A 15,285-nucleotide genomic window follows, 5' to 3' on the forward strand; every position below is an offset into this window, starting at 1 on the left:
TTCAGTACCACATACTTATTCAATGATTACATTTTCAGCAAGATCAAAGGAAGAACTTCATTTTTTTTTCAATAGTGTGTTGAGCATCCACGGTTCCTTATACACTCATTGATACGTCTGGGCTCGGATCTAATAAGATTGTCAATGTCTTCTTGAGGTATCTCATTCTAGGCAATCTGAACTTCATGAGTAAGGGCTGCTAAAGTCTGTGGAGAGTGCTGTAAATTCAACAGTCTGCGGCCAATCATGTCCCAGACATGTTCAATAGGAGACAGATCCGGCGATCGAGGTGGCCAGGGTAAACGGTTGATTTGATGTTGATCCATGAACGTTATTGTTTGCCTAGCAACATGAGGTCTAGCATTGTCTTGCTGGAAAATAGCGTTCGGGATAGTTCGAAAATATGGAATCACATATGGCTCCAACACTTCTTGGATATAGCGTTGGGCAGTCATGATGCCTCTAATGAAAACTAGGGGTGACCTGCTACCATATGCGATAGCACCCCATACCATAACGCCTACAGTACGGTGGACATGACGCTCTCTGTCAAATTGTGGATCTCGCCTTTCACCCCGTCGCCTTCTCACCCTTGCCCGACCGTCGTTCATCCCCAGACAAAAGCGGGATTCATCACTAAAGATCACCTGAGTCCATTCTTGGTCCCACTGAATCCTCTCTCTACACCATTGTAAGCGGTTAAATCGATGTTCGCGAGTGAGAGGCAGCACCCAATGCGGACGATAGGACAAAAGGCCAAAACTTCGTATTCGGCGATATACTGTACGCATACCAACCCTATTCCCATGTTCTTCAAACCACTGATTTGCAATAGCTCGACTGCTGCTAAATCGGTCTCTAAGAGCCAAAAGTCGCAATCGACGATCTTCGCGCTCTGTGGTTCCTCTGAGTCGCCCAGTGCCTCTGGCTCTGTGCCCACGGCCTTCCTGAGTCCACGCCTGGTAACACCGCACTATGGTTCCTAAGGATCTGTTAGTTCTTCTAGACACTTCTCTGACCGACAGACCTGCTTCGCGCAACCCAACAATCCGGCCCCTCTCAAAGTCACTAAGCTCTAAGGATCTGTTCAATTCTACGCACTCTAGGCATAATGAGTAAAAATTATTACCGATTGCAACACACTTCACAAAAGTTGCGATGCAAATGTGAACAAAAATGTTTAAACAAAATTTTATTTTTTTAAGGAACGACCCATGGAAACCAAAAAAAAATTAACAGATAAACTTGAAATTTTGATAGTTTCTTTCTTTTTTTAAGATAAGTCAACATGCAAAAAATTATCAAAATAAAATGGTTTTTAATGGGTGTTTACCTTTCTTTGTCACGTAGTATATTTTTTGGCAACAAAATGAAATATTTTCTTTCAACCCCCTAGCTGTAAACCCGACTCAACTTTTTTTAAATGGAAACACATGTTGTGTATGGGCTCGTTGAAAAGCTCGTGAAAAATGGAATCTTACCATACCCTTTTTTTAGTTATGAGGTCATAAGAAAATAAAAAAACCCTTTTAAAAACAAAAAGAATTACGAATATCTTCTTAATCCTATCTACAAGTTATTTAATGTAGCAGATGCTGAAAATGTCCTCAGCCCTTTATTTGGCATGTTTCTAGACGATGATAAAATCCGTCGATGGAAATCTGAACGGCCTTCGCCGGTATGTTATGTGACTTCACTCTAATTTTGGTTCTTATGTCTTCAATATTAGCCGGCCTATTTTGATAACCCATATCTTTCAGATATCCCCCAAAAAAAAATAATCCAATGACATTAAGTCTGGAGATGTGTGTGTCCAGTTGATTGTGCCACGTCGTCTAATCCAGCGACCCGCAAATATTTTATTAAGGTATTCTTTGACATTAACACCAAAATGTGGGGAAGCTTCATCCTGTTAAAACTATATTATTTCAGTGAGTATATTTGGATTTACTTCGTCGGGAAACATAATAGTTAGGACAAGCACCAATTCTAAACTTAAAAAGGCCAAGTAGCGTCCAGCTGTAAGGTTTTCTTGAAAAAATAATGGCCTTAAAATTCGGTTTTTAATGATACCTGCTTGTACATTTACTTTCTAAGGGTGCTATGTATGAGTTTCACATATCCAGTGTGGATTTTCCTGATTCCAGAAACGGTAATTCTGCTTGTTAACCTCTCCGTTTAAATAAAAAGTAGCTTAATCCTGAAAGAGTATCTTCAGTAGAAACTCATTATTTTCGTCACACAGTCTCAGCATTTCTTCACAAAATTGAAAATATCTGTCACAGTTATTTTCCAAAAGCCATTAAAGAAGATATATCTTACATGGGTAGTATTTTTCTGTATTCAAAAACCTCTCGATCATATGCTTAGACGCAGTATGACTTTGAGTCAATGAATCCGTCGAATCTTCCTGCAGAGATAAGCCAACGTCTAATTTTTTATTGTCATCTAAAACATGTGGGCAATTCCTGCTGAACAATTCCTTCACTGTATCATGTTCCTCAAATTTGTGGAATATCTTACTAACAGTAGCCTAAGAAATTTGTTTTTCCGGATATTTTGCTTTAAATAATGCGTACTTTTCTCTTTGCATTCTATCCCCACATCCCAGCAATATCAAGACTTCGATGCGCTACCTTTCTGACAATACCAGTTTTGTTTAGCAAATTGAAAGGGATCACCTTGAAAGTACACGAATTAATAAACTGGGCATTTCAATTCAAATTTACACAAACATGCTACAATTTTAAAACTAAATAAAAAATGTATTGTTTATCGAGGCAATAAACTGGGTACAAAAACATGCAGGAATTTTTTTCGCCTTTTGAAGTACATCTTGATATGCTGAATACCACTTTGCTTGTTTATTTATTTTATCGATGTAAAATAAAAACTCATTCAGAATTAAAAACAGCATATCGATATTAGGTTTTATTGGGTTTTACCATCGCCTGGGAGCATGCCAAGCAGAGGGCGGGAGCCACGACGAACCCACACACATGTTTTCATTTTAAAAAAATTTTAAATTTTATCGAAGAATGCATTGATGTTTTGGTTCAGTTCAGTCGTATAAATAAATAGTGGAATATGTATAAAGAATCTTTATTTCCAGGTAATCGATCATGTAGTCTTTCTGCCCTTGTGACAAAAACAGTTACGACGCCTATACATAGATCAATCATATAATGCAAAGAAAAAAAAAACATTTGGAAACGTTCCAATAGAGTGGTTGAAAGTAAAACGAAGGGGGATTATCTTGTTTGTCTCATATCTTGCAAGGCGAACAGGGGCCAGAATGGTCTGATTGTGATGATTGCCTTTTCATTTTGCCTGCATTTTTAGCAGTTTTTTAGTTATCTTTGTCGCCTGTGTGCGTTCATATAGTAGTTGGTTATTGCTGTAATCATTTTTAGTGCAATATTTTCTATCGTTTCTTTAGTTTTTTTCGTTTCATTTGTTCTCAGTATTTTAGTTTAACAATGATCCAAATAACAGATCTCCAAATGAATTTTAATTTTAATATACAGAGTGTTTCAAAATTGCACGGCACTATTTAAGCTATGTATTCTCTGGTACAAAATAAGGAAAAAAGTTCATATAGGCAAGTGTCCTATCTTGATCGGTACTGAAGTTACAGGATGTTAAAAGTTAAGAAAAAATTGAGTTTTTATTTTATTGCGCTTCATCTACTGCAGATAGAGCTTTCAAATTTTATATCCGTTTTAGGTAAAAGGCGCTGGTTAATACGAGTGTAGATTGCCTGTAACTACTATACAAGGTATTTTATTTTCTGAGGTCTTGGTACATAAAATCCTTTAGAAAAATTTGCTCGTACGCCACTAGCGTATGTTAATATTTTAATTAAGATCTCTAATTTATTATCTAAATTTTGCCTTTCTTGATTTTTGGTCGAATTCTGATTAGTTTCCTCATAAATTAATTTATAAATTCAATCAAATCTACGGACCCCAAGATGTTTCAGAATTGCATGGCACTATCTGAGGTATGTATTCTTTATTATAAAATAAAGAAGAGCATTTTTGAAAGCATATGTCTTAACTCAATTCATTATCGAAATACTTGAGCATAAATGTTGTACTGTTTAATAAATATCTTTATACATACCTCAACTAGTGCCGTGTAATTCAGAAACATCGTGGGATTCGTAGATTCGATCGAATTTATAAATTAATTTATGTGGGAACTAAACGGAATTCGACCAAAAATCAAGAGAAATAAAATTTAGGTAATAGATTGAAGATCTTAAAAAAATATTAACATACACCAGTGGAGTACACGTAAATTTTTCTAAAGGACTTTATATACCAAAACCTCAGCAAATACACTACCCTGTATACTAGTCAGAGGCAATATACATATACTCGTATTAAGCAGCATCTATTACCTAATATGCATATAAAATTTGAAAGCTACCTGCAGTAGATGAAGCGCAATAAAGTAAAAAACAATTTTTTTCTTAACTTTTAACATGCTGCAACTTCGCTACCAATTGAGATCGGGCACATACTTATATGAACTTTTTTTCTTATTTTGTACCAGAGAATACATAACTCAAATAGTGTCTTGCAATTTTGAAACACCTTGTATATTCTTCGGTAATATACATGTATTTTTATTTCAATTTTTGTGCTGATCCTTTTATTCTTATACGTTAGCGAATCGAAAAACTGTTGTTTATTTAGTAATTTCTCTTCTTATATTTCGAATGTGTTTAATGAGTTTCGGTTTTTTGTTGATTGTGCAGTAGATATCCGGTTATCCATTTAGAGCAGTAATTCGTTCCATTATCCAAAATTCTGTCTGTTTGTAGATCTATAATATCAAGTTTCAGAAATAAACTGGTTTTGATCAACTCAGTCATCGTCCGACCCTGTTTAAAATGTAAATATGTTTATTTAGTTAGGGAATAACGCCTCACGCACAAGTAGGGGTTGCTGGAGTGATGAAATTGCACACTACTCTCAGCTAAAACTGATTGAGGATATTATTCACCCTCTATTAAGGATTTAGAGGATTGTCGGGATTTTTTCAAATTTTTCCCATCTATATACATACTTTAGGTTTGTAGGTTTTCGTCTGAGCTCTTTGTGAAAGGTGAATGTTATTCTTAGTCAGTTTTAACTGAGAAGAGTATGGAATTTCACCCCTTCAACAACCTATGTTGGTGTGTGCGGCATTATTCCCTTTTTAATGAAGGTAATTAGTACTTTATTCGCTGAAAACCAGAAGCGTAGGTGGTAATATGATTAACTTTTAAAAACATCCATCTTTCACTTTTCTCTTTCAGTGGTCAAAAGTTTAACAACAATGGTTTGGTATTATATTTCGGAACGTGCAAATCTGCTGTAAGATGTACTGTGGTACGCTGCAGTGCGGATCATAATTTTAGAGCCATATAACATACATATATTACTTTTATCAAAATATTAGGTGACAAGTTTTGTCTGACAACAATGTATTTTATGTCTAGAGTATGTAACTGTTCACATCCGGTCTTAACGATGTATAGCTCTAACGTTGTCGTAAAACAATGAAAGTTACAGCGAGACACCGCTCTAAAAATACGAGTGCATCGGACTTAAACCTGCGATTTAGAACTTTAGGTGTAAAAATTCATAGGCATAATAAATTGTATTTTATAGTATATCACATAATAAGTATTCAAGGTATTACCGTCCGCGAGCGAAATTTGCAAGCCAAGCTGGCGAGCTGAGGTGGGCAATCACATGAAGGCGGTACTAACCAGGTACTTCATATATCATATCGTACGACTCTAAATTCTCGCCCAAGCGTTGAGTTTTTAACAAATTTAATTTATTTTGTTCAAAAGCAGCATTACATAAGACAAAAATATTACCTTTTCACATATGTTCATTTCCCTAAATTTTGTTTACGCCACCGGTATGGCAAAATGGTCGTTTAATTAATGAATGGTGTTTCAAAACTACATTTAATGGTGTAACGCGATTTAAAATAAATCGATTAGTTTTTGAGGAAAAGCAATAAATTTCGTAAAAAATGCAATACAAACTCAGTTAAATAGTACGTAAACAATGAAAAAAGTTATTTGTTGGTAGGAAATTGGTTTTTTTCGATTTTGTGTTCACAGACAGTCTTTGATTAAAAAAAAAAAGAAAAATAAGTAAATAAAAATAACCGAATACTGCTTGTGAGTACAAAATCAGTTTTGAGAGCAAGAACTATAAATAGAAAAATATAAAACGTAAAAAATGCAATGAAAATTCAATTTCATGGTACATAAACAATAAAAAACTTGTTTGTTGGATAATAATAATAATAATCATAATAATAATGATAATAATATTTGTTTTTGATTTTGTGCTAACAAACGATTTCTGATTATTTTCATGACTTGTTACGTAGTGTCCAACAGTGCTAACAATTTGTTGGTAATGCGTGTGTTAGAACAAAAAGTTGAGGCTGTGTTTATTTTTGCTGAAGCTGGCTGAAACTACTACGCTGCCGAAAGGTTGTTCAATTAAAGGTTTTTGTAATTTTTTATTTCATTATCATTGTTATTAATATAAATTATATTAATTATCTTATTATTTTTTATTTCCTATTAACAAACAAGTTTTTTTATGTTTATGTGCTATGAAAATGAATTTGTATTGCATCTTTTACATTTATTTTTTTCTATTTATAGCTCTTTTTCTCAAACTAATCTATCGATTTTAAACCACATTACCTCATTAAACGTAGTTTTGAAACACCTTTAATTTGAGGTGGTGTCCTTTGGCTCATGGTTTAATTTAAAAAAATCTGCCATTTTGACCTACCGGTGATGTAAACAACACTTAGAGAAAGAAACAGACGTGAAAAGATAATACTTTTTGTCCAACTTAATGTTGTTTTTGGATTTAAAAAATTCGAATTCTTAAGAAGTTAACGGGGGAGTTAGGTTTACCACTTAGAGTCGTACAATATACAACACTTCATTTACACTTCATCAAATTCAAGAATAAACTAGGGTGTGCTAAAGTAACTTTTCCGTACGCCGTTAACGTTCTTTACATTCTTTACTTAATGCATTCGATCAGTGTGGTAAAGCTATTTACTACACAGTTGTAGATAGAATAATTTTGAAGAATTTGAAGGTATTTAAATTATCCTGTATAATTAAAATATGTATATAATAATGCACAATGTCAAGAGATAAATGGGTTAATTGAGAGAAGTATAAAAGTATTTCTGGTTATGTATATAACCAGGTAAATAAGGTGTGATATTTATACATAAATAGTTTAAAAATAACGTAGTCTAAAGATCGTGCCTAGATTACACAAAATTAATAGTCCTGTACAGTTGTCACCCATTTTAACTATGCAGTAAATTAATTAATTAATTAATTCAGTCATTCAATTATTTTAGAAATAGTTCTTTTTCCCCACTTTGAAAGCTTAAAATCGCAATTAAAGGAATGAATCCTGAAATCAAACTGTGCTTCTTAAAACTTAAGACAGCTTAAGCTGTCCCGAATTCAAAACAACTTGTTTCAAACTGTGAGGTTCTGTAAACTTCAAGTAATCTGAAATAGAAATATTTCGTAGACCTGAAGTTAGTAACCTAGTCCTGTCCAACTTTCCATGAATAAAAACTGTCCTGAACAACTTTCCATATCCAACAAACTTCATTTTGATGTAGGCACCCTACCTATAGCATTTCAAATAAACTCGGACATGATACAAGGGGCGAACCTATTTTTTTCTCGAATGCGTGGAAAAGACAAACAGAAACGATCCCAAAAACAGTCCGAAATGTCCCCTTTAATTTTGTGTCCTACAGATGACGGTCGTGAACTAATATTAGTTTTGGGAGGATTCCGGTCTAATTTATCCCCCGACAATTCCAAAGTCGATAGGATTCCGTTCTGGACCCCAACGTCGCTTAAATGAAGCATCAAACTGGATTCAGTGTTTTGTTTTTTTTCACGTCTTTATATCCAATTATGCTTTTTTTTACTTCGTTAGTTTTGGATTATACGATATGTTTTTTGAAAATCCTACAAAAAGAGTAAGCGTATCCAACTCATTAGAAGCAAACATTGAAAAGTTGTGCTGATTTAAAATTATACGTAAAACCTTATCTGATTCTGAAGCAAAACCAACCAAACGGTGAAAATACATTTCAGCTTCAAATTACAAACCAAAGGACCTTCTGCACACGATGTCCTACATCAAAAGACAAATATTTTAAACACAAATTCTACTGGCCTTCTAATTCTAAAGCCCTTTGTTTAACCTCTAGAGCTCTTTGAACATGGAACCCGTTTAGAATAAATTATTTTTCACCGGAAATATCCTAAGGCGCATTAATATATAATTTGACAAACCTCCATTCTTTGATCACAGAATTTAAGAAGAGAATTTTTTTTTAATGCATTCCTCTACCGTCGTAAGGAGGATTGGCCTAAGGACTTAAGGACCCATAATTATTTAACTATAAAATATTTGAGGCATTTATTTAACCACATAATTTTTCATTTTGTTGGAAAACTTTTCTGTTTCCTGGTCATTTTTATGATGCATCATCTTGGAAGAGCGGCGAACAAATTATTTATTAGATACGTATTTTGAGTTGTACAGATTGCTTGGGTCTAAGCTTTACAGCTTGAGGGGAGGACTTTGGAACAAAAAGAAAAATACGTGTGCATTAATTTTACAAGTAGAACCTATGGTTAAAACATTACTAGTACTTTGATCGGGGACTTTCTATGTATATTTGTCTATCTAATAAACATTTTAATCATATCATTATATCCTGGATATGGCATGTTCACTCAAAAAAGTCTTGACTATACAAACTAATGTTAATCTATTTTTCTAAAAAAAAACTTTCATAACATATCAACTATGCCCACTATAATATCTACTATTTTTAATAGGTATGTAATCGATTCCTACGGAATAAACTCTATGTAACATAAATTACTGCATAATGATATGTGGTTCCCCATATAATTACTCGGCCCCGAATTAAAACATGGAGATAATAAGAGTGAGATATAACTCCATCGAACATAGGGATAAGTAACCAGCGTGTACTAAAATTTTATCTAATGATATTAGGGACAAAAATATTATTATAAAAAAAATTGTGAAGAGTAAACTGAAAGGAAAAAAATTACCTGTGAATGTAAAAAAGAAACGGTTCCTCCTATACCCACCTCACCTACACCATCCCTAATTCGTCCATGAGAATTGTTGTAATTTACTGCTGATCACTGTTAAATCGACCATATAATTTAGTAAATATTGGAAACTAGAGATAATTTATTTATTAAAATATTCTATGAAACCTAAATAGTTAAACCAATTTAATTTTGTTTACTAACAAAAATGTAAACAATTTTGAAATTAAGTTTAATTTGGTAGCTGTGCATCAGCCCTATATAACATACTCGTCTATCTAACCTGGTTAAATTGCGAATAGTCGATAATGGCCTTTAAAATGTTGGTTAAATTATAAAATGAGATTACTCTGTTACTTAACTGCAGAATAATTGATATTAGAAAATTTGGCACCAAATCTCTTTCAACCACCGATTTCTTAATTTTGCAATGAAATTCTTGCATACACATATATTATTCAGGGTAACAATTTGAAAAGTTATAATGGCTAAATCTGGGGAACAAAAGAAGCTATCGAAAATTCCTCAAACTGATTTCTATAATAGCGAGGGGGAACCAAAATGATGTATTAACTAATCCGCTCTGACTTACCCCCTCATCGCCAGCTACCCTAACTAATTAATGTTAAACGGCAACCTCCTACTTAAAGCTCTCAAAAAATGTTTTTCGATGAAACTCTATAAAGCTAGATTTGATCAAGTAGTTTTCAGTTAATTAAGGGAACTCTAATTGAAAGGTGTTATCATTTAATTTTTATTCATTATTAATTTTATAAATGCTAAAAATCATTCATATTAGTGTTCTGGCAGCAATCCTAAAACTCTTAGACATTTTAAAGCCTTTTTTTACTCTACATAATTTTTTTCTGTGGTTTTTATTATTAACCGAACAAACAAAGACTGTAAAAATACATTGTTTATGTTTTTATCCTTCGGTTTTTATAGGTCTATATTTACAGTTTAGCTTTACGAAACAAATCTTGCCAAGAAAACAGTAACAAGGTTAAAACCATAAATAACGTATCTTTAAAGTTTTCGTTTCTTCGAATAATAATAAAGACCACAGGAAAAAATTGTCTAGAAACAAAAAAAAACGTCTAAGAGTTTTAAGATCGTTACCAGAGCACTAATACGAATGATTCTCAACATTTATAAAATTAATAATTAATAAATTAAAATGGCAATTAGATTTTCCTTAATCAACCGAAAACGACTTGATCAAATGTCGCTTTGTAGGATATCATCGAAAAGCATTATTTGAGAGCTTTAAGATAAAGTATCGCAAGTAGGAGGTTGTCTTTTAACGTTATTTAGTTACGGTGGCTGGGCCTGAGGGGGTAAGTGAGGACGGATTGATTAATACATCTTTTTGGCTCCCCCTCGATATTGTAAAAAATTGTAAGGGAAATTTATGATATACTTTTTTGTTCGATTGTAATTGTTTGTTTTGTTTGATTGTCACCCTGTATGTAATAAAATTTTCATCCCGTGTGTAGTTACAAATTAGTTCCTATAATTAGTAAATATATTCAATAAAACTATTTGAATTCCTTTTAAAACAATTTAGTTTGGCAATTAACAGTGAGCACGAGAAATGCATCTTCCATGGTGGTAAACGTGGCCACTAGTACAAACACATCTAGGTATGCAAACGTCTGGGCAAATTCTACTTCCAAATCCAGGTTCTGGCTTAGCACATGTGGCCACTTGTCTACAAGATGAGTCGCAAGCATTGAAAACACCTCCAGGACCGCATTTCTTATCGGCGGAAACTGGAAATTTTAGAACAACACAATTAAGAAAAACTTAATAGAAAATTAGGGAAATTTTCATGAAGACACAGGTAAAACATTTTGTTACCTGGATTACAAGAACTTTGGCAATATAAATTTGGAAGAAAAGCCAGTTGTATTAGTTATGTGATACCTTTGTGTGAAATATGGTATTTTAAATAATAAGGTTCGTTGATTCAGTTTACCTACCTTGAAAAATTGTGATAAACAGTGCTACTAGAAATCGGAAACTGAAGTTAAGCTTCATTTTACTTTGGTTAAACGAATAGAGCACGACTGTGTTCTAAATAACCATCAACTATTAATATTTTGAAGATGTTTAGTAAAACTTTTGATAAGTTTAGCTTGTTTATATTTTTTGATGTGCGCCTAATTAATGTACTAAGATAACCTCCTGTATAGAAATAACACCCATAATAAGTAAAATCGTCATAAATATTGGCGTTCCAAATAATCGAAACAATTAATAATAACATTTTTGGATAAACACTTAAATTAACATATCTTCCACATACGTTTATATCTATTTCCATAAATAAGGCATTCGAATTTTTTAATCAACACATCTTTTTTAATTATACTAATGGCTAAAGTAGATGAATCCTCTTCTACATTATTAAAGCATTTTCTCAATCTCGTTACTGCGATTAGAAGTGTTATAAAGGGGATTGGTTGAGAAGGGAAGAAAATTTAGGGTTCCTAAATATTTTCATTCTAATCCGAACAACAGTCTAAATTAGCTAATTCCCAGATGAAGTTAGTGTAGACCGCCAAAAAATTCTGCAAGTGTCTCTTCTGATTCTTGATAAATATTGAAAAGTATGTCATACTCTTTTTAAAAATACAAAAGTTCAGCATAGAAATATCAGGGGGGGGGGGGGGGGGGGGGAGGTTGACTTTGCGAAAACTTACGCAAATTGGAAATAAACAAAATGGTGCTTCCAAATTTGTATACTTCTGACTACTTTAGCAGATTTGGTAGGTTTAGTAAAAACGAATTTTCTGCTTTTCGGCTTTCCTAAATAATTCAAATTCCTCATGATAGAAAAATTATAATATAAAAAGTTAAATTAACTCTAATATGAGGAAGGATCAAGAAACATGTGTTGTCTGGCACTGCATCATCCAAATAATTTATTGTGATAAATACATACAGGATATTATTTTCAGTAGGTTTTCAAAATTCTTGAAAATACCCACCAAACACCAATCCAGCATTCATAGCAAAATATAGGAAACATAAATTATTCGTAAAATTCAAGGTAAATTAAAATAAATTGACCATGAAAGCTGTAAATAGAGAAGAAAATACGCCATTCTGTTTACTAGGCAAATAATGAATTGCGGAAAAGATCACCTTATCTCAGCTGAGTGGGGTAAAACCATGGTAAATCTCCGGGATAATTAAACCAGAAATCCCCTGACGAGGAACTTTCTATTTGCCATATATAACGACTGTAGATAAATATTGACAAATTGGCACCGTCTTCTGTGAAGATTATAAAGACAAAGATTAGACTTTAAGCTTGTAAACAAAAGCAGTGCAAAGCATAAATGATGAGTATTTCATCTAATAAACCTATAAATAGCAAGAAACAAGCCAGATAGTACTTATTCAGTGTTTGAATTTTTTTATATCTAAATACAATGAAGTTGATCTTTGGTTTAGTGGTTGTAGGAGTGGTAGCTGTAGTTGAAAGTGAGCGGGAAACCCTTTTTTTTTAATATTGTATGTTAATTTTGCAAAAAATGTAAAAACTTTTGATTCACTTTGTAAAAAAAGAATTATAATTATTTGTTTTCAATTTAGCTTCGGCTGACGACAAGTGTGGTGAAGGAGGAGTATGGAATTCCTGTGCTTCACCATGTAGAGCGGTACCCACCTGTGTAAACCCCAATCCCGTACATGTGCATAGGATTTGTCCAGCAATTTGTGAACCTCAATGTGTTTGTACAAGTGGGTATGTAATGCATAATGGTCGGTGTATATCACGTGCTCACTGCCATGGAAATAACTGAAATTTCAATCAATGTATTTATCTTGACATTTTGTAGCATAAAGATGTATGAAAAATTTTGTATCAAAACTATTCCTAATAAATTATATGAATGATAAAATAATTGCTTTTGTCTTTGGTTCTTCTAATAGATGCTCTCCGACCAAATTCATTAAATTAGGTATTTATTTAAAAAAATAAAATTGCTACAAGTGCTACTGCTATCTTTGGAAAAAACAGCCAAACAGCTTTAATCTCTACAAAATATTTACAGGAAATAATAGGCATATCTCATCCGCCTCAATAAGGCAGGAAGAATAGTTTTTTTTTTAAGTTTCCTGACGAAATAATCCTATGTTCCAACAATATTTTTAAAGATCAAAAACTAAGGTCCATGACCATAAGTTTCTGAATAAAATATATATCTACAAGTAAGCAAGAACTTCACCTATGAAGTTTAAGCTTCGTTCAAGTAGAGATTTAATCAAAAAGAGTCGCCCTTTTGCTGAAAAAAATGAATTTATACTGACTCTGGTCTAACAGTTCAGAATTAGGAATTTTGACTCCCAAAGCCTCCCTTATCATTCAACTCTTTGGCAGATTTCAAGGGTATATTCAGGGGGTAAAACGTCAACCGCATTACTAATAAATGTCAAACCAAAAGATTGGTGATTCCAGCTTAAAATATTGTTTCCTTCTAGATATCTTCCATGTCCTGTAACAAGGAGGGTTAATCTATTTAATTAATTTAGAAATCTAATTACTGAATTGCCTAAAGATTAAATTCATTTTGCGTTAGTAAATATTCCTCTTTGATTCCATTCAGAAGTTGTAACCAATTTCTGACTATTTCTTTCAGTGAATATTAGGAAAATTTATATGTGAACATCATGTAGTATAAATCATCATATCGTGTGTCCCCGGATAGGTGAACCAACTCTTGTAAACAATTTTTAAAATCGATTTAAATTTCCATTTTTTTAGGTTTCAGTCCTGCTTAGTTAAAGACTAATTTCACTTTTAGAAAATCAAGTATGTATTGTAAATTTTCAAAAAACCTATTTTCCTGTAGAGTAAAGTGTCTTTTCTGCATAAAATATAACATAATATTATTAAGAAAAGTTATTTAAAATCGTGACCTAAGCCCATACACCAGATTTAAAAGTTTTCGGCCAACTTTTATTCTCACATTTTGTTGTATTTGCCAAATCAAAGAATTTTATTTTTACCAATTATTTATTGACGAACTTCGTTTAAATATTCAACAGTCGCATTTCTTTCAAAATGACGGTTAGCCTACGAATTCTACATAAATGATTACTGATTGGCTAAATGATCAATTTGGTGAAAGATGGTTTGGGAGAATGAGCCGGACATCTTGGCCGCCCAATTCCCCAGAACTTAAGATAATGGATTTTTTTGTTTGGGCAAGAATGAAACAAATATCTTGTGAAGAACACATTCCAAATGATACAGAAATATTAAAAAACAGAATAACACAGGCAGTTTGATTAATTCCTAGAGAACTCGTACAGGCAGCTTTTAAAGAATTCCGGTACCGTATTGGAAAATGTGCAAATTTAGGAGAGGGTTTAGTGGAGCTTTAAGCTTAATATGAGATTATATATTTTTTAATGTATCTAGTGATAATAGTTTATCATTTTAATAAAACAAAAATTGTTAAAAATAAAATTCTTTGATTTGAGAAATACAACGAAATGTGAGAAATCAATGACTTTCAAATTCGGTATATGAGCTTAGGTCCCGATTCTAAACAATTTTTCTTAATAACATTGTGTCGTACTTCATGCAGAAAAGACACTTTACTCTATAGGAAAACAGGTTTTTTGAAAATTTCCAACACATACATGATTTTCTGAAAGTGAAATTATATTAGAAATGAGTCTTTAACTAAGCAGAGCTAAACCCCAAAAAAATTAAAATTTAAATCGATTTTTTAAAATCTTTTACAAGAGTTGGTTCACCCATCTGGGGACACTAACATATACGCTAGTAAATACTTACATACTTGGCATGTTTCTTTAACTTGTCCGTTTCTCAAAGGCTATGATTTTCTGTATGATACTTCTATTTTCACTGCTTAAAAGTACATTTCATACAGATGAACTACTAGACAAATATTTGAACTTACTAAAACAAATGCGACTGTTGATAAAATATTTAATTAAAGTCATTTTCAAAGCAGTTTATTAGTTGTAAAATATAGAAATTACAGGGAAAATATTTGGGCTGGAAATCGAATAAAAAGAAAACATGCGAAGGTTCTTGTAGTTAAAATAATTCTATTGGGATAAAATCCAGA

At 32.6% G+C, this 15,285-nt stretch overlaps 1 protein-coding gene and 1 long non-coding RNA gene across 2 annotated transcripts; one reads left to right on the top strand and one right to left on the bottom strand.

Moving 5' to 3' along the window:
• Positions 1-10,723: 10,723 nt before the first annotated feature.
• Positions 10,724-11,280, bottom strand: LOC136413733 (uncharacterized). The gene is made up of 2 exons (XR_010752494.1): positions 11,155-11,280; positions 10,724-10,944 (listed from the first exon to the last, which is right to left on the bottom strand). It is a non-coding gene; the product is annotated as an uncharacterized lncRNA (long non-coding RNA).
• A 1,238-nt stretch (positions 11,281-12,518) lies between these two features.
• LOC136413859 (venom serine protease inhibitor-like) lies at positions 12,519-13,071 on the top strand. The gene is made up of 2 exons (XM_066397600.1): positions 12,519-12,664; positions 12,776-13,071. The coding sequence occupies exons 1-2, from the start codon at positions 12,613-12,615 to the stop codon at positions 12,982-12,984; spliced, it is 261 nt and encodes an 86-aa protein (XP_066253697.1). The 5' UTR covers positions 12,519-12,612; the 3' UTR covers positions 12,985-13,071.
• Positions 13,072-15,285: the final 2,214 nt, after the last annotated feature.

This window comes from Euwallacea similis, chromosome 15 (genome assembly GCF_039881205.1).
Source record: "Euwallacea similis isolate ESF13 chromosome 15, ESF131.1, whole genome shotgun sequence".
Taxonomy (NCBI): Eukaryota; Metazoa; Arthropoda; class Insecta; order Coleoptera; family Curculionidae; genus Euwallacea; species Euwallacea similis.